The 19,362-nt window shown below is 49.0% G+C and overlaps 1 protein-coding gene across 2 annotated transcripts in view; it reads left to right on the top strand.

Annotated features, from left to right (window-relative positions):
- The first annotated feature begins 8,218 nt into the window (after positions 1-8,218).
- The window catches only part of ATP1A1 (ATPase Na+/K+ transporting subunit alpha 1), a 29,159-nt gene continuing 18,015 nt past the window's right edge, over positions 8,219-19,362 (top strand). Inside the window, exons 1-3 of one of the 2 annotated variants that reach the window (XM_032420791.1) lie at positions 8,219-8,495; positions 18,414-18,518; positions 19,198-19,257. In XM_032420791.1, coding sequence (XP_032276682.1) covers positions 8,484-8,495; positions 18,414-18,518; positions 19,198-19,257 — 177 coding nt within the window. In that variant the 5' untranslated portion in view covers positions 8,219-8,483. Of the gene's footprint in view, positions 8,496-9,004; positions 9,235-18,413; positions 18,519-19,197; positions 19,258-19,362 lie in introns of those variants that run through there. The other variant, XM_032420799.1, reaches the window with a different exon arrangement.

The raw sequence follows: 19,362 nt of genomic DNA, 5'->3' as shown, positions 1-19,362 counted from the left end.
TTTTTTTTGTTTGTTTGTTTGGAAGAAAAACTTTTCTGTTCTTGGAGTTGACATTTTTTTCTAGTGGTCCTTAGGCTAAGGAAACAGCACCGTGCAGTGGCAAGTCAAGGGGCTGGGGGCTTGTTTCTTCTCTATCTTGCCTTTGCCAGGGCTGCCCCTTGCCACCAGCTCTGTCTATGCATGTAAATGGAAGATGCATATAAATGGAAGTTGCACTGGGCCCTGGCTCAGAGGTGCGTGCAACGCTCCGGGTTCCTTTTCTCTTGGTATGTGGGTGTCTGAGTTTGGGGAACAGGACTGCAACTTGATGGAGTCCTGGGGAACAGGAGTTGGGGAACAGGAGTGCTAGCAAATGAGAAAGCTGCAGAGAAGGGTAGGGTGTGGCGTCCGGCCCATAGATAGACCTTGGGCAGGCGGCATGCTCCTCTCTCCACTGTTGGAAGAGCTGGAAACAGCCTCCTGAATCCTCTAGAACAAGGTGATTTCAGTCACACATATTTCTATGACACGGATGTCCAAACAGGAAACCAAAGGGAACTGGCTTTTCAGTTCTTGTTTTTTTAAGGCAGCAAGCAGGTGGCTGGGGATGGACAAGACCAACATTACTGCTGTCATTCCAAAGGTCTGCAGCCTAAGAAATCCACCAGGCACTAAGGGAACCCGATAGACAACGACGTGCACTATTTAGAAAGCGATGTGTCCGCCCTGCACATGGACTCTGGGCCTGGGTTTAGAAGTCGACACAGGACCTTAGCTGACGCTTCTATACCTGTCAGGAGTTGCTGATGTGAACCAGGTGGCCTGCTGCAAGCAGGATTCGATTACCCAGATGGCAACTGTTTCTTAATTCAAAGCTTTAACGTGGCCTTTTTTTTTCTATTATGAAAAATGAGAGGGGGAGAAAATACACTGAGTCTGAGCACTTCTGGCTGATGAGATTAGAGGCATGATAGGGCAGTGGATCCCGGGCCTCTGCCACCTCCCTGCAGCTCTGGCCTGCAGCACAGTGCCTGGCGGACCCAGCTGCTTTATTCCAGGAACAGGAGTGATGGTCCCTAAGCCCTGTCTCCTCCTGGGTCTGCTCTCAGGAGGCTGTAAGAACGCTCCCTCCCTCATTCATGATTGCATTAGCAGATGGTATCTTTTTGGGTTTTGTTCTGTTTTGTTTTGTTTTAAGTAAAAAAGAAAACTCAGACAAGGAAATTGCATTTGGAGACAATGCCTTCTTTTTTCTAAGGAGACTGTGCTGTATTGGTCCCTGCAGCTCAGAATGCGGTTATTCGGGCTTCTTATTCTGACCGTGAAAATGGCCTTGCTGGGCTGGTGCCACCAAGCGTTAGTGGGCTCATTTGCCTGGTCCCCACCTGCGGTCGGGGGATAACCAGATTAGACAGGTGGAGAGCTGACTGACCCCCACCCACCCCACCCCTGCGCTCTGCACTCCCCACTCTGCACTCCGCACTCTGCTTACGGCCATGGGCTGGCTGTGCGTCGGCAGACAGGCCTGCTGTTGGGTAAAGGAGGTTGGTGCGGGAAGAGCAAAGGCAGCATCCAGTAGATGCTATGCTCAGAATCTGGGCCCCTCCTCCTCTAGACGCATTTTTGTGGATGCCTTCCTCCTTCTTTAGGTCTTGTTTCTCCCAGACTGAGGAGGAATATGAAATCAGGGCAATTCCTGAGGGTTTTGAACAGTTACTATGTGGCAAGCAATGTTTTAATTATTCAAGTGTATCATGTCACTTGATGGTGGTGGCAGCCTGGTGATAGAGTTACTGATAAAAAGATTCCAAAGTTTCATGTGAATAAGGAAAATGCTGTTGCTTGAAAGAGGTATCTGATTGGGGTCCTGTTGTTTGATCAACCGTCTTGAGTTCACCCTCTCTATCATCATTGCCAAGTCCCCCCCCACCTCCTCCCTTTTCCCCCACCTCCTCCCCCACCTTCTGCTATGTCCACTACCAGACGCTAAATATCAAATGGACAGGGTTGTCCCCCAAAATATAAAGAGCTGAGATTTGTTCATACAGGAGCATCTTTTACTTGAACTATCTGGACAATTGAAGCTAAAGTTTTCACTAATTTGGTCTTTTACACTGTTCTCTTTATCCTCTCTTGTCCCAGGCTTTACATGTGGAATTGGGCGCCAGGTGACTTAACTTTTCTTTAGTCTGGGGAATTGCCTCAAGGACCGATCTATGATGGAAATGGAAACCAACCAAGTCCTCAGCCTATGTGGAGTTTAGGTTTACAAAAACTGTTAGGAAAATGGAGTGAGATGCCCACACCTTCCCAGTGAACTGAGCTGTCTTCCAGGATCAGGTCGTCGTGTGCTAACAGATTGTTAAAATTATGTCCAAATCCCAGTTTTTCATCATATCCAACAATTTTAAAGCCTCTGTTTGGGGGAAGCAGTGGATAATGGGAATGATAATGGGCATGAAGCATGCGTGTGTATGCACAAAAAAGGAAGAAAATAAAATTAGTGTGCCATCTCAAAGATATATGGGGAGATGTTGATGCCTTGGGAATCTGAATTCAATAATCTAATCAGAAGAGCTTTGATAAATGGCCTGATTGTGAAGGCTTATCCCAGCGCTTTGAGACTGCCAGAGAAATCTTTCCAAAGCACAAAACTGATCATGCCACTTCCCTGCTCCAAACCCGGCACTGTCTACCCACGGCCCACAGGATAAAGTCCGGGCCCCTAGACTGGCATCCAAGTGCTCCCCAATCTGGACCCTGCTCACCTCTCCAGGCTGCTCTCCCCCTGCTCTCTCCCTCACTACCCACGCTCTAGCCATTTTAAACGACTGGCCTCCAACACACAAAGTTGATGTCCCAAAGGGTTTGCCTATGCTGCTGCGTTTGCTTACAATCACCCTCCCACATCCAACCCCTGCACCCCAACACATACCGCTCCGTTTCATCAACTCCTACCCATCTTCAAGAGCCAGCCAGAGCAGCTTTCCACCTCTGCAGACAGACCTGACCGCTTCTTCCTTCATGCCCCCGTGAGAGCTACATGATTCCCCTACACAGTTACTGTACCTCTCACCATGGTACTAATATCTCTGCGTGTCTTTCTTTTATGCCAGTTGGTGAACTATTTGAGGGCAGAGAATGTGTCTTGGTCATCTTTAGACGCGAGCACCAGGCACAGTGCTAGGCTCAAAGTAGATGCCCAATAAGGGCTATTCAGGTTGTTATTGGTTTTTTTGTTTTTGTTTTTGGCATGAACTAGCTCTTTCCTTCATTAAACAGTGTAAACAATGTGGCATGCCAGAGGCAGGGGCTGGAGAGGAGTCTTGGTGAGATGGGAGGAAAGACAGGAAACCTTCCTTAGGGGCTTATCTGTAGGAGTCCACACGTGGAGGTCACCCATCAACCAAAATGGCAGCCTCTAGAGTAAAACCTAAGCTGTTAAAAATGAATTGAGCTGGTTACTATTTTTGTACCTGACCTACTTTTTGGTTACTTTCTACTGCTGTAGAAAAACTCTGGGAGTCTTTGTAAATGAACCAAACCACTTTTCGATGGTTTTGTCTTCTTTCCTTTTCACTCTACTGTGAGGAAAATCTGCACGGTCCCTGAAACCCAGCTCTGTGCCAAAGCATCTATGGAAGAGGGTTGTTCTCCGTAGAACCATCTTCCACAAATGTTTTTCCATGGAAGATTTAAAGGCCAGGAATAGCAAATCGATCCACCCCAATGGTAGCACTCATTTCCTTAGTGCTCATGACTGTATTCCCCTGAGAACAAGACGGGTCACATAGCAGTTCTCTCCTGCTGCCTCTTCTGGGGCGGGCTTGCCCACACTGGGTTGTGAGCCTGCCGGACTCCACGTCTCTGCTGTCGGACTGCAGATGAGTCTCAGGCAATAGAATATTTTCCGCTCTAGATCCTTTCGCTGTTGCCATTTTTGTTTGCAATGCCCCAGTGGCCTTTGATTTTGTCAGGATATTGTGACATTCGATAGGGTCTGAATTGGAATGAGGGGATAGATGTGTGTGGGGAGTGGATGGAGGAGAAGAGCACATCCCGGCTCTGAATTTCAGGATTCTGTGTCAAAGCCATGGCAAACAGCTAGCATCTGACTTACAAAGACTGCTTCAGAAGAACAACTGATTTAAGGGGCAGTCTTAGGAAAGGGAGGCTGAGGGGGAGACTGAGGATTTGACGCTGTGCGGTTGATCATAACTCCCAGGACAAGCACCAAGGAAATGCTGACTTTTCTGAATTTCCAGAAGCAAAACTTGAGGGCTTCAAAAATCATTAACAGAAGAAAATCTGTTCAAGAGAGTACTAAAGAGCCTTAAAAGGAAATGAAGAGATGAGCAGAAAACGGAGGCTGGGAGGAAAAGTTGCGGGGGTGGGGGGGGGGGGGTCAGATTTATTTAACTGACAGATTGCGGATGGTGGTGGTGTGTCCAGAACCGTGCTTTAAAAGCAGGAGGTAATCTGTCTGCTGCTGGACAGGGGAAAGTGGATTTGCAGTGGTGGGATAGACACGGTCTAGGAGGAACTTTGGGACAGTGAGAAGGGTTGGCTTTAGTGCAGTGACAGTGACAGTGACAGTGGTAGCTAGGTGGTTTTCTGGGGGACCTAGGAAATAGTGAACGATAAAGATACACGCTTACGATTGTTTCCACAACGGCGCAAGCTGGGCCAAAGAACCTTGTCCTTCCAGATCCCTGGCTCATTGATCTCCCCCAATTTTTGCTCCCTATGGAAAATGCTAACTTGGTGTAGGCTCCAACTCATGTTCTAAAGCCCTTAATTGCAATGGTGTGTTTATTCAATTCAGCAAGTGCTTGTTCAAAGCGCTAGCATTCTTGGCTCAAAATACTGACTTGCATCATATTTTTCATACATCTGCTGACGGTTCACAATGGCTGGGCCAAGCCTCCATGGTTGTGTCAAATCCTGCTCGAGGCCATGCACACTTGGCAGCCTTGGGTCTGTGAATGCTGAGTCTGGGCCAATCAGTTTAATGTGTCCTGAGCTAGGAGCTTAAAAAGACCTGATAGGACAAGAGGCAGATAGAATAGAGAGGCAGAACTTGCCCCGCCCTCTCTTCTGGAAGTATTCTTTATCCCCTGCATGGCTCTGGCAGTTTGAAAAGGTACATAAAACTCAGCCGATCTCCTGGGACTCTCCAGCGTCAATTGCTCCCTGGGCCTCGGGTTCTTCATTAAAAAATGAGGAGAGTGTTCGATCTCTAAGGTTCCATTCAGAACCCTCTCCCAAGAGGAAGAAAGAAGGCTTTCCCAAGAAAAGGGCCTTTCCCCCTTTAGTCACCTATGTTTTAAGGTACCTCTCTCAAATCTGAGACATCTGTCCCACCATGCCATCCCCTTGTCTTGATTCCAAAGGCCCATCCAGAGCTCTGTATTACAACCAGGCAGGTATTCTTTCCATCACTCTTTCTCATTAGGCATTTGCCACTCTTGCTTCCTTTTTCCTTTCACCTCTTAAAATTAGCCATCGACTCCTGGCAATAACCTTTACTCCTAAAAACACCCCTGAAGACTGCCCAGAAGTGCCTAGACCATAGCACTTGGGGGGTTGTTGTTGAGAGAAAGCATCAACTTTAGAGGGGTAATAGTGAAGCCCTTCCTTATATTCTGAAATTTTTTCGTTGAATTATGTTTCTTTCAACAAGACTGCAATGGAAAATGACACACTATCAAATACCTTGAAAATGGATTGGGATTTGCCTCTGGCAGTGGGATGGGGTGGGTCAGAATGGGGTGGGGGGTGGAGGGAGTGTGTGTTGATCTACATAGGGCATTTCTACAAAATAATGGCTCTCTGCCTTAGATGCTGCGCAGCAGACCATAGAAAAGAGAGGCCAGGGGAGAAAAAGGCTCTAGTGGAGGTCTTCTTGGTTTTAAGAGGAGAGGCATGTAGAAAGTGTGAGGACAGCAGTGTTGGAAGCAATTGATCTTCCCCCACCAGAACTTCCTTGGTGCTATGCTCAGAGACCAAACTTTAGAAGTAGGAGAATGGCTCCCATTCTGCAATTTTGAGCCAGGCTCCCCCAGACACTAACTGAATGGCTTTGTGAGAAGGAAGTCCCTGGGGCTCCAGTTTCCCACTCTGTAAAATGCAGCTAAAACCCTTTACCCTCCAGACTTGTGAGGATCCAAGGGGCTTTTATTGGGAAAAGTGCTTTGCGAAGGCAAGGCAACATACAGATTTTAGTTAACATTTCTCATATTTTTATGCCCTTTTCCCCCATGCTGGAATACAGCTAGAACTTTGAGGTCCTCCTGGAAGGACCTTCAGCAATCTTCCAGTGGCCAAATAAACAGCTCTAGAGACAAAGGGAAATGCGTTGATCTATCGAGGTTATATTCTTCAATGAAAAAAAAAAAGATAATTTTACTTAGGAAGGGAGAAAAAGGAGATCAGCTGGCAGGAAAAATCTACATTGTTCAGACTTTTCCTTTCTACATTTTGTTGCTGTTCTTGCTGCACTTTTTCCATTCAGACCAGGGCCCAAGGGATGATTAATCTTAAACAACTTAAGAGATGTTTAGCAAGCAAAGGCTTTCTAGGGGTTAGCAGTCATGGAGGCTATAAGGGCTCGTGAATGAACCATTTTCTAGACCCCTGGAGCAGAGCCCTGATAACACTCTGTAACTGTCTTTGGATTAGCAGTATAGGGAACTCTGTTCTGGACTTGAGGGCTCTTTCCCCAGCAGTCTTGAATTTGAATCCAGGTTACAAATTCCTCTGCTTTTCATGGTCTGGAATGATGTCACCAAGCCTGAAGATCGCTAGAAGAGGCACCAGGCTTTAACAATGCATTCTTGGGCAGGAGGAAGAGACTCCTGTAAGAAACAGTATCTTTTAAGAAGTAATAAAAATTACCCTATTGTTGGAACTGATAATACAGTCGCTAGTTTTTCCTTTTTCCCTTCCTTCCTTCCCTATTTCTTTCAAGCTTCGTATCTTTATTTGTTCATGTTAAATTAATACTTAGGGTTCACAGGGTCAGCTTTAACTTGCTTAGGAAGTTAGTATTTTCCTTGTTTCTTGTAGGAATTCCCAGAGACGCATACTTTCTCCTGCGAATCTTGTGCTTTCCCAGAGTATATCTGACTTCCTGAAAGTATTGTTAATAATAATACTTTGCTTTCTAAATGCTGGAGGCCTTCAACCACAGCAGCTGCTACTAAGAAGCTCTGATGGGAGGGAAGTCCCACAGCACAGCCAGGCCCGGGCTCTCTGGAGGTTCCTGGGCTTATCATCACACACCAGGCCCAGAGTCCCTCACGGCATCCAAGGCCGCGCAAGCAGGGGCGCTGCCCCTGCCGGGTGGGAGGCACGAAGAGCCTCCAGACAGGTCCTCGGACATCTCCCCATCAAGTCAGCCCCTTTTGCTAAAGACAGGCATTCCTTTAGGCTTGTTTCTTCCCTAAAAAGCGACTCCCCAAACCCGGCAAGCGGGTTTCTTTCACACAGTAGCGTGAATAAATTCATTGGAAGCCCTTTGAGTGGTCACTGGGGTCCTGAAGAGAAGTAGAGGGAGGGCGCTTGGGACCTTTTGCAAGGCCAGCCCAGACCCATTCTTCCTGGGGCCGAGCGGGAAGTGGATCACGCGGGTCCCACAGCAGAGGAGGCATCTGGGAGGGCACCGAGAGACTGGGGAGGCCATCTGCAGGTGGGCGCGGGGCTGGGACTGCGCAGGGAGGCGGAGTCCCTCAGGCGGGCGCGGGCTGCAATCACACCCTACCCCCCACCCCCACCCCGGCGCGTCCCTGTCTCAGAGGAGCTCCCTGATAGATACACTGGAAAGGCCCCTCCGCGGTTTCTGCCCCCGGTCGGCGGAGATTCGGGGAGCCCAGTTCCGAATGCGTGCCAGCACCCACTGCGGACCTCGCGTGTCCTACAAAGCAGGCCGGTCACGCAGGGCGGCGGAGGAGGGACGCGGGAGCCGCACGGCCGCAGAGTCCCCGCGGCCCAGCCAGCCGGCGCGCCCCGTAGTGGCGCGGCCGCGGCCTCCCGGGACTTGGGCACGCGCGCCCCGGGCCCCGGCGCCCTCCTGCCTGGAGCCCCGACTGGCCGCAGCCGGCCAGCCCGGGCCCTGGGGCGGGGCTTGGGGCGGGGGCGGAGCCAGGCCCGCGGCCGGTGTCAGGTTGCTCCGGTAACGGTGACGTGCCGCGGCGTGGGCGGGGCAAACACGCAGGTTGCATATTTTAGGAAGTGAGGAGGAGGCGCGGGCTTGAGCTGCGGCGGGGTCTGGGGCGCGGAGCAGCGGCGGGAGGAGGCGGACACGTGGCAGCAGCAGCAGCGGTAGCAGCCCCAGCGGCGGCATCGGCCCGAGCCGCCGGCCGGTCTCCCTCCCTCCCGCCCCGCGGCAGCCCTAGCTCCCTCCTCTCCGCTCCCCCGGCCGCGCTAGCTCGGCCGGGAGCTGCTCTCTTCTTTCCTGATTCTTGAGCGACAGGACCCGGCGCCGCGCACAGACCTCCGCCACCATGGGGAAAGGGGTGAGTGTGCGGCGAGCCCGGCGAGGGGGCGCGGGGCGCCGGGCGGGAGGAGGAGGAGGAAGTCAGGAGGGCTACCGCGGCCAGCGGGAGGCGGCGGAGGAGGAAGCGGCGCGGCGTGGAACGGGCAGGCTGGGCGGCCAGGCTTAAAAGACGACGCACTCTGGAAATGGAGGGAGCGCGGCAGTGGGGGCCGGGAGGGCGGGCGGCAGCGCGGGGCGGGCCGCGGACCCCCGAGTCCCAGCGCGCTGCGGGCCGGGGGCTCCTGGAGGCGGCGCTCGGGAGCCGCGGGGCCGGGAGGAGGAGGGCGGACGCCGCGGGGCGGCCCCGGGAAGGAGCTGGCCGCCGCGGCATCCCCGAAGCCGGCTCCCCTCCCCTCCCTCCGCCCGCCCTCACCTCCCATCTCTTGCCTTCCCTTTTCCTTCCGCCCTCCGTGCCCAGAGGAAAGGCGTGCTCCTCCCCTTCCCCTGGGGCGCGCCGCCGGGGCCCCTCCCGGGCTGCCTTCCCACCGCGGCCGGGGTCCCGGCGCCGGCGGGGGCTTCCGACGCGGGGGCGGCCCTGAGGGGGTGAGGCTCCCACTCTCGCAGGCGCTGGGGCTTAGCCAGTTCCCCGCAGAGGCGGCCGCCCTCCCCTAAAGAGAGAGAGAGAAAAAAAAACAACGGGCTTCCCTTCACTGCGGAGCCGGTCGTGCTGGCTGGTGCCAGAAAGGGTGTGTCTTCACCGCCCTAAGATGGCCTTTAAGGTATACTTTCGAGAGCTTTAATGGGACGCTTTCCCTAAACAGTGGATGCGCCCTGGGGCGGCTGGAGTGGTCATTTCCCTGGTGGGGAGGGGTGTGTAGAGGTGGGGTTTTTTTTTTTTTTTTTTTTTTGAGGGATGAGCCTGGAAGGAGGACCGGCTGGCTCACCAGGGCCTCTGGGTACAATAAACCCGAAAAAGGACTTGCAGGCGGCGGGCAGGACGCGGTGGCAGGAGCGCCGAGCCGCGGGAGAGAGCAGTTTCCGAAGGAATGGGGGGGGGGGTCTCCGGGGTAGGGGAGGAGAGTGCACGGAGCGCTGGGAATGCCCGTAGCCACAGCAGAAGACCGAGTCTCAGACCCTAACGGAGCCAAAGCCAAGTCGAGAAAAGTTTATACGGGATAACCTCCCCCCAAAGTATCAATTCATGGGAGAGAATGACCAGGTCGTGAGAACACGGGGTAGGAGAGCAGCCGCTGAGTTATCTCCGGGGCTTGCACGGTGCGGGCATCTAGTAGGTCTTTGGAGGTTTTCAGGGCTCCGCAGTGTGGCGTGAGTGCTGGGGGAAGAGGCAGCATGCGTTCTTTGGGGATTCTTAATTTTGGATTTTGAGGGAGGTAATTAGAAAGCCTTGGACCTGGTAGGGAGAGTAGGGAGAAGTGGCATGCACGACTGGTATCTTTTAAAAGCATAGAATGTGGAGGGCTGACCCAGGTTCCAGAGCCGAAGGCAAAGAGCTGAGTATACTCCCCACGATATAAAAGTGGGTTAGTGGCCTGGGCTTGTACCACAAAAAATCAAACCCTGGGTCATTCCCATAAACAAGCCCTTAAAGTGCACCCCTTTGGTTCTCTTCCCTCAAAAAAGAAAAAAGTTGATATCCTGAGCTGGACATTCCTGCTTTTGGGAGGGGGGGTGTAGTGATCGGGAATATGTACCCGAGGCCTAGGAAGGTGAAGTGACTTGTTCAAGGTCAAATGGTTGGTTAGTGACACACCAGCCCTCCCTGATTCCCGAACAGCCTGTGGTCTCCCCAGCCTGAACACTCACTCACTGGACGTTGCCTTACATGCAGAACTCCAGCATTATTCTTCAGATGAAAGTGGGGTATTTGTGATTTAAAAAATCACATTAAAAATTAATGGATCCCAGAGATGTTTGAGTAACTGAGTTCTATCCACGGATCTGTATGTGTGTTTCGTAACTGAACCCATGCACAACAGTGGTGAAGACCACACACCTGGGTTGTGAAGGTTCAACCAGGATGTCTTAGGGTTCTTCATGAAAAGCCCGTAGCTGGCAAACACACAATTGAATTGCAGCTGGTTCACAGGATGATAGGCTGCTTATCTGCTGGGTGGTAGTTAGCGTTTGGGGGGGGGGGGGCACTGGTAAATTGAACATTAAGGGGGGAGATGTGTGTTGGTGGTGATTCTCCTGGAGTAAAGTTACCCCTTTTGTCCCCAGTGACTTACTGTGATAGTCCAATGTTCAGAAGGATATTTTATGCTGAAATGTTGGGATTTTTCCACATGGGGATTAAAATGTGGGTGGAGTGGTGACTAAAGCCCTGCTGATAATTGGTTAACCAGGAAGCCTGTGCTCGCAGCTAATTTTTAAGGTCACTGTTAATTTCTTCCCCGCTTCTTCCCACTGCTTGGGGGCCTAGGTTTTGATGATATTTCAGGTGATTTTCTTTCTCCTTAAAAATCTAGTTTCCTAAGCTTTTGGTAAGAAAACGAAAGAACAGCTCCTGCTGAATCATTCCTGGATGAAATAGGATTTTGTCCCTTTTTTTCATATTGGGTGTTGTTGCCAGTGACTTGGCTTACAGCCACAGCCAGGCCGGCCACCCACAACTAGCTCACCAAAGGTACACAAAAAAGCTTGCTCTTTTTCTCAAGTTTACAGGAGCTGGGGGGAGGGGGGAAATGTCACCAGGTCCTTCCGTGTGCTTCCCCATTGTTTGAATATTAACTTAAGTTACCTAGAAAATAAATCCTGGCTTACGGGTGGTGGTTTCAAGAGGAGCAGGGGAAGAAGACTCAGGTGAAGGTTGCACAAGGGATACGCATGTCAGCAGAAATCCTGGTCGTTCGGTAACATTATCAGCTGCCCTTTTGGAGCTCAACTTGAAAGTGTGACTAAATCTCCTCTGGCTGCTATAAAGCTAGTACTTTAGACTGAAAACATCGGAAGGCAGAGTCCTCAGAGTGGAAAGTTGCCCGGGCCTGGCCAGGAGCGAGTGAAGCTGTTACAGGAGGAACTTGACCGGCACTGGGGCCAGACCAGAGGGCCGGGATTGCATCACACCCTTTTTGTCTCTGAAGTGTTCAGTGTGTGAGTGTGACAGTTCCCCGGCTCAGGGTTCTTTCTGTACCCTCTTCTGAGGGTGTATCCTCTTTTGGTAACTTACTGTTTGTTAATTTGTAGTGTTCTCCGCCAGTAAGTTTGTAACACTCTAGTGACTCACCTTTGGGTGGGAGGGTAGGGAAGGCGGGGGGGAGGTCTGCATCATAAATCTGAGAAGGCTGAGAGGAGGCCAACCCTTGCAACCCTCCCTCCCCCACCCCCCCAGGGGGATTTTTTTAAAATTTGGTAAATGTTCATCCAGGTGAGAGCTAAAACCGAAAACATACAGCTCTCTGGAAGTGTTACCCCTAAGTTGCATTTAAAAATAAAAGGTGAACTCAGAATTATAAAGCACAATAGACTTGGTACCCAAACGTGCTCCATCCCATCCTTGTTTCCTGATTATTTTAGCAACAAATTAACAGTTAAGTGACTTTCTGTTCAAATCAGGCTGTGTTGTCTTAAAGATATCCAAACTTAAGAATGAGAAAAAGGCTTTAACTATTTGAAGGATTTTGTATGCAACAGTAAGTAAAATTAGTTTGTTCATTTAAAAACAAAAAGGTAAAAAAAAAAAAAAAATTGTTTCAAACCCTGAAGCTTCAGGTTCTCAACTGGCCCTTAGGTAGACTAGTGGCCCCGAGGACCAAGTGAAGTCCTCTCTGTTCTGTCCAAAGTGAGTGCAGTGCAAGCAAACACCATGGCTGCGGTCAGGCCAACCAAGGATTTGGCGCTGAGGGAAGATCCGATCTTTATCAACTATAGGTTTCCTGTTCATCGGTTAGTCTTAAGCCCTTCAAAACCAGAGAAGAATTTTTCTTTCACCTGAGAAACATATTAAGGATTGAAAATAATAGGAACTACTATTAGAAAGCCAAGTGGAAGTATCCCCCTTGACATTGCTGACCTAACTTAATAGCATCTTAGAGTTTTCGTCTGCTTTCACTTTTCAAGCAAGGGACTTGACTTTTGTTTAAGTATTTGTACAAGTCTTACCAAAAAAAAAAAAAGGAGGTGGGGGGGTTGCTTTTCAGCGCTGTGTGATGGGAGGGAGTGTGAACATTCGTGCCGCTGTGTCTTCTAGCTGCCCAGGGCTCTCTGCCAGCCAGCAGGCCAGAAGAAGAAACGCGAGTGTCAGATCAGATGGGCTCACGGTAATCAGAGTGGCTGCGTTTGGACAGCATGACGCTGGGCAGAATGTCTCCCCATGCCTGCCAGAGCTGTCCAGTTCTGGGTTGCTCTGAGAATACATGGCCAGTGAGCAATAATGGGAAGTAAAGAGAATTCGAAAGCCCACTGGCTTTTTTTTTTTTTTTTTTTTTACATTCTCCTTCGTATCTATATTTTTGGAAAAGGAAACGTAACCAAGTCAGGTTTGAACTTTCTCACATTGCTATGAATTGAGTGTATGAGAGGAAGTGTATTCTTTGGCTGGAATCTCAGAGAGACCGTTCTTTGCATATGACTCACCTCATTAGTTGTGCTGAAATCTGTTGTCAGGAATCCACAAGAAGTTCTTCACATTTATTTGACTGATGTTTGGTTAGCAAATTCTATTGGTGAGAATAGAGCCCCTGTCCACCCACCTACCCACCCACCCACCCTGCAGTTTTTCTCTCGGGTTTCATTTGCATTCGGAGCCGCGGGAATTGGGGCCAGTACACCTCATTCCTTAGTTCCTTTGTGACTCTACAATGAATCGTATCTGAACATTAATTATCTCTGTATCTGGTTTTATCCAAACTCTACTTAGTAACAACTGTTAGGTATTTTCTGGTAGTGAACCAAAGAGGTGATTCTTGGTGGCTCGTGCTTTGTCTTTGGGGCTTGTACTGTTCGGGGGCCCAATAGTGAAGAGTGTCAGGTGTGGGGACCAGTGGGTCTTGGTGTCAGATTTATCTTTCCAGGCTGTCATCATGGCCAGGGCCCCCGGGCACTTTGGGCGCTATCCTTTTGTGTTTTTCTTTTATCTTCCACATGATGTTTCCATGGGGCCATATTTGTTTTATTGTTTCAGTTCAAGTGACCTGTGTCTGGGGCCTTGGGCTGCCTTTGTCCTCTTCAGCCTGCCAGCTGGTTTACTTCGTACCCTACGCCTCGGGGTACCAACTGAGGAGCCATGAGAACTGGGAATTTATTCAGTCCCCTTGCAACACTGGTGCCAGTTAGGAATCCTTCGTCTCTCAGACTGACGACATCTTTTGAGTAGCACTAGCCAAAGAGTGGTCTGGTAAAACGAGAAAAGGGGTGAGGGGGGCAACGGATGGAAGGAACAGGCAGAAAGTTTTGACTCTTCATAACCCGGGTGCCTAATGATAGAGGTAGCGTTAACCCCAATGAGAAAACAGGCTTGGGTTCTGTTTTGAATCACTGGAAAAACAAAGAATGTTTTCAAAAGAGGTAGTAAATCTAAAGTATATTGATTGTTTAGACATTCTAGAATTTTTTGTGTACCCTGCAGGTAGGGCGGGCTGGCAGGCTCCTTAAGAATTTCCTTACCAGCAGATTGAGTGGAAGGTTAAGCCTAGTTTGTTTGGGGCTGAGGGAGCCTGCTGGCTAGAGCCGGAGCTGGTCTTTCTGCGCCGCCTCCCCCCGCCTGCTGGCTGGGTGGGCTACAGCCCAAGTATGGAGGTGGTGAGCTGGCCTCACAAAGGGGCCCATCGCTCTGGCTTTGCTACATGACCTTCTCCAGCCTGCTGCACGTTCGGGTGAGTGACAAGGAATATGAAGACATGGTGGTCCCGTGGGTCACCTCCTCTGCAGAGGAAAGCGATTCGTTCCTTAACTGCCCTAAATGCTGCTCCAGGCCGCAGAGCGCTGCGGTATTAAGACAGCGCGTGTCCTCCCTCAACCTCAGCTGTCTCGGGGCCCTCGGATCCCTGGCTAGAGAATTCCTCGCACGTAAACTAAACCACTTAGTCATTTAGGCGCAACTGGAGGCCGTAACGAACTGGGCTTGATCATTTCTGATATTTTCTGTTAAGTTTTACCTGATGAGATGAATACCCCAAATGGGTTGTTTTTTTAAGGTTGAAAGGGGTTTTCATAGTAAGTGAGGAATGGCAGTAATTTATATGTTAATTAAAACCCAGTTATAGTAATAACCGTGGCGCAGTGCTTTGCAGAGTACCTTTACATACACAGTTGTGTTTGAGAATGATTTAATAATACACGATCCCAGGAAGATGGGAAAAGCCCCTCTCCCCCCTTTTTCCCCCCATTTGAAGGAAGGTGTATAGCCTCCTTCTGGCCCCTCTTGCTAGTCCCAGACCTTTTGCTTGTGTGTGGGTTTTAAGAACGGCGCGGGGTTTTAGGTGTTTTGTTTTCAGACTTGACGGCAGCCCCTTGATGAATCAGACAATCAGAATGCCTTCTAGACTCTTTCAGTCGTCACACCAAATGCTTTTGCCATCGTAGGGACAGGCAGCCGAGGCTGACTGTTCAGGGTTCCGCAGCCAGCCAGGATGGCTGGGGGCTTACCTGAAGCACATCAGCATTCCCGTCCGAAGGGCATGGACATCGGAGCTTCCCAGTACCCCAGAGCCTTCTTCAGCAGTTCTAGAAGTCTGAACCATGCCGAGCCCCCCGCTGCCTCCAGGGCCATCTGTTACTGTGGTGGGAATGGGTCCCCCCTTTAGGTGGTTAATTACTGACGGAGAGGAAGGGGCACGGTCTGGGGGGTGGTCCATGTTTTTAAATGAGTGAACCTCATTACTTGTGTTAACCTTGGTTTCTCCTGTCAAGAGTTTTCTCTCCCCATCTCTCTGGGCACCCTTCCCTCTGCCCAGATCCAACGGTGGCAAAACTCCTTAGGGCGTCTTTGAGAGGATGGAATCCCTGGGAAGCACAGGATGAAGTAATGACCCATTTTCAGCAGTGTCACACTGGGCAGGCCCCTGCCCTCCTTGTGACCTCCCACTTCCTAAATTAGCAATGGAAAAAAAAAAAACACAAACCAGAACCGAACTTACTTCATCATTTTCACCAGTCAGTGTCCCATTAGTGAAGGGCCTCACGGGAACCTTGAGCTCAGAGACCTCGGGGTGTCCGAGGGGCGCCACTGCAGGGAGCATGGTGAGTGTGGGAGAAGTGATCCAAGTTTTCTAATTGAAGAAGTAGGAATGTGTGCCCAGTGCTCAGAGGAATGGGAAGGTTCCTGTAGTCGATTGGGGAAACCATGTTTCTCTTGTTTTTCTAAATGTTTTTAAAAGAAATAATAAAGAAAATGCTGTCTCACCCATCTTAAAATGGATGATCTGTAGTGCTATTACTACATTATCTTGTATTGTAGCTCTCCCTTACTCACTTCTAAGGGAAACCATGTTTCTCTTGTTTTTCCCAAATGTGTGCCCAGTGCCTATCCCTCCCTACACTCCCTCAACCCCAAACACACACACACACAATTTTTTTCTGCTTCGAATTTTTGATAATCGAGACCTATAGGGACTTAAGGAATATTTAGTTCCTGTCACAGTAAGCGAATATTAAATCACTGTTTTACTTGTAGGGAAGAACTGAATTGTAAAAGCCATCTGGTCTTCTAGACAAACATTGCCTATTGAAAAATTAAAATCTTGAAGGAGAAGAAATTCCACATGTTAATACTTCCCATGTCTCTTTCACAAATGTCCTCATGTAAAACTATGCCTTCCGTAGCATGAATTGATGAGGAAAGGAGGGTGGGGGCTATTAGGAAATCAAACTCCAAGCCAACTTAACCATTGATAACTGTGAGGCTGGAGGCAAGATACTTTTCTGTAAATGGGGATACAACTTTGGAACCTGTCCAGGGCCTAGCTCTCTTATCATTCTCTCCCCCTTTTTTGGAGTGGAAAATACTGAAAGTCTGAGAATAAAGCATATAGGTGGTGAGGCAGAGAGATTTTTAAATCTGATTTTCATATCTTTAAATTAAACTTGCGTTAATGATACATTGCTTAAAAGAGAAATTGTGAACTGTATTTTTAAAAAATCAATACAAACTGACCACATAGTCTTCTAGAGATTCCCTAGTCATTGCCTCTACAATGATTTTTAAGTGATGTGCTTTCCCATTAAAGATGTGAAAGAAATCCCACTTCAGACTGTGGTTCTTGTCTGGTGGAAGCCCTGTCCTTCCTTTTTGTTTTATTTGTGTGTTTGCTTTCAGTGTGTGATTATTTTCCATTTTAACACTAGCACCAAGGGCTCTATGCAAAGAGGCACTTAGAAATGTGGTTGCTCCACAGTGGAGAGAATTTCAAGAATGTCGACTATCTTTAGACCTGCTTCATTCTTAACAGATAAGATAGAAACAAAAGAACTCCACTCTGTTGGGAGAAGTTAGTCAAGGAACACTGCAGAAGTCACCACAGGAGTTGAACAACATGAATAATATAAATGCCTCTGCTTGTGGGCAACACCAGCTCATTTGGGGCAGGATTTCTCTTTAGAGTCTTAAGAGAGGGTGTTTTCAAATTCAACTGAATATTGTATTTATTTGCAACCATCTTAGCTGTGACTGAAATACACCCATCTCCTTTGATTTTTTTTTTTTTTAATTTGATTTTTAGCACAGTAAAATTTTGATCTGGACACAGGTTCTCAACTGCTTTAATAACCTGGCAGTGTACTTCTGAAAGTTAGAAGTGAGTAAGGGAGAGCTACAATACAAGATAATGTAGTAATAGCACTACAGATCATCCGTTTTAAGAAAAATGCTACTCTCCTTTCCCTGCCCCTCTCTCCTTTCCCTGCCCCTGGGAGGCAGTTTGGGGGGTGGTGGGGGTGTCTGGAGTGAAGGCCTCTTCGCCACCGACCAAGCTCTGGAGCACCAAGTTCAGGCTTTGTGTAGATAAGCGCAGGCATTTTCAACAGTGGGGGGGGGGAGGGGCATGCGGAACAATCTAAATTTAAACTATAGAATCAACATTTTCTCTAAAAATTGTTCCAGTTTTCAAGAGGTGTAGGTGGATCCTGTGAATTGTGTGATAATGCACATGCTTTTCCTACACTCTGCTTATGTCAAAACATTTCCAGTGACTTTTCCTTTGGGGGGTTTATTTTCAGGCTGTAGACTGGGGAGAGGACTTTTTTTTTGTCTTTTATTTAAATGATTTTAAGTATTCTTAGGCTAACTGTTTTTATATAAGAAAAGATGAAACAGGTCACTGTTCTTATGTAAGCCCTAAAAATACTTAAATTTGATCCTTAATGGCTTCTTTGCAAAGCTAAGAATTTTTAAACATAATAATAGAAGTAATTTGCATCTAAGGGTTCTGTGTAATTGGTTCTCCCAGAAAACGCTACATGGAGGTAGGCACAACTATTCTCTCCACACCAGCGAAGAAGAAGTTGAAGCTTTAAGAGTCCGGGACTTACCCAAGGACACAGAGCTGACAAGTGGTAGAGTGCAGGGGTCTAACTCAGACTTGTCTGGTTCCAAATGCAAAGGCATCGGCGCTCTGCTCTCAGTTACTGACGTAAAGATGATTTCATTCTCTCCGGGGGGAAGATGGAAGGTGGCGGTATAGAGATTTTGACAGCACAACCCTTTCCCTGTTCACCCCTAATGGAAGTGACTAGGGGGACCCTTCTGTGGTTGCCGTGACTTCTCCCCTGGTCTTAATGCCTTCGGGTGCACGTGGCGTGTCTTGGGCTCATGATAGTTGCAATAGTCGTTGCTTTTGTTTAGTTTGTGGTGTATGCACATGCATTCCCATGCATTTCCACGATTGCTGTCCTGTTGACTATTCGAAATGTTGCCTATCCTAAAAACTGCTAACATCCCCTGCTCCAGAATCTCCTGTGTGTTCATAATACACAACCTCACCTCTCCCACATTCTCCTGTAGGTTGGACGTGATAAATATGAACCTGCAGCCGTTTCAGAGCATGGCGACAAAAAGAAGGCCAAGAAAGAGCGGGATATGGATGAACTGAAGAAAGAAGTTTCTATGGTAGGTATTAGGAGGCAGGTTGCTTTCTGTTCTCCTTATAAGTTCATTGTATCCTATCTGTTGGGTGTTGGATTCTCCCCTCCCCACCCCCAGTCCTTCAGTCAGAGACCTGCTTTATTTTAAAAGTAAAACAGTCATTGTGGTTGTTTTTACAGACCTTACCAAACCCTAGGGATCAGTCTGGAAAATTTTCATTTTCCAGGCTGTTGGCAGGTTGGGAAAGTTATCCCCTGCCCCACCGCCCGGCATAATAACCAAAGGTCCATAGAAGGAACTGTGGTTGATATCAGGGGCCTTCACTTTTCTCTGCTTCTGGATTATACCAAATATAAGGGGAGCCTCGAGCCCCTCCAGCTGTGGAGGCTTCCACAGACACGGCCTACCTAGAACCTGCTGGTCATCAGAGAAGGCAAACAAGGTTTCGCTCGAGCTCTGAGCCTGCTGGGCTTTCCTGAAGTCCTGGCAGGCGGCAAGGGGCCTCATCCCACAGCTTTCACCAGCCTCCGGGGAGGGAGTCTCAGCACAGGGCTGGGTGGTTGCCGAGCCAGCTACCGCCTTCTGCCCGGAAGGAAAGCCTGTTCGCTGAGCCTGGTTAGTGCTAGCGACGAGGGACATTACTGCTTTCTCCTCCTCTTGTTTCGTGGTACAGTGTTTAATTCTTCTGTTTGTTTCCCCTTAGGATGACCATAAACTTAGCCTTGACGAACTTCATCGCAAATATGGAACAGACCTGAGTCGAGTATGTTGTCACTTCACACCTATACAGAGTCCAAATCCTGGTTCCCTAGGGCGTCTCCCCGCGGCGCAGACCTCAGAGGAAGAGAATGAGGACAGGCGCCGTCGG

Source organism: Phoca vitulina, unplaced genomic scaffold (assembly GCF_004348235.1).
Source record: "Phoca vitulina isolate PV1807 unplaced genomic scaffold, GSC_HSeal_1.0 scaffold2, whole genome shotgun sequence".
In the NCBI taxonomy this organism is placed as follows: domain Eukaryota; kingdom Metazoa; phylum Chordata; class Mammalia; order Carnivora; family Phocidae; genus Phoca; species Phoca vitulina.
This window is presented reverse-complemented; position numbering and strand designations above follow the sequence as displayed.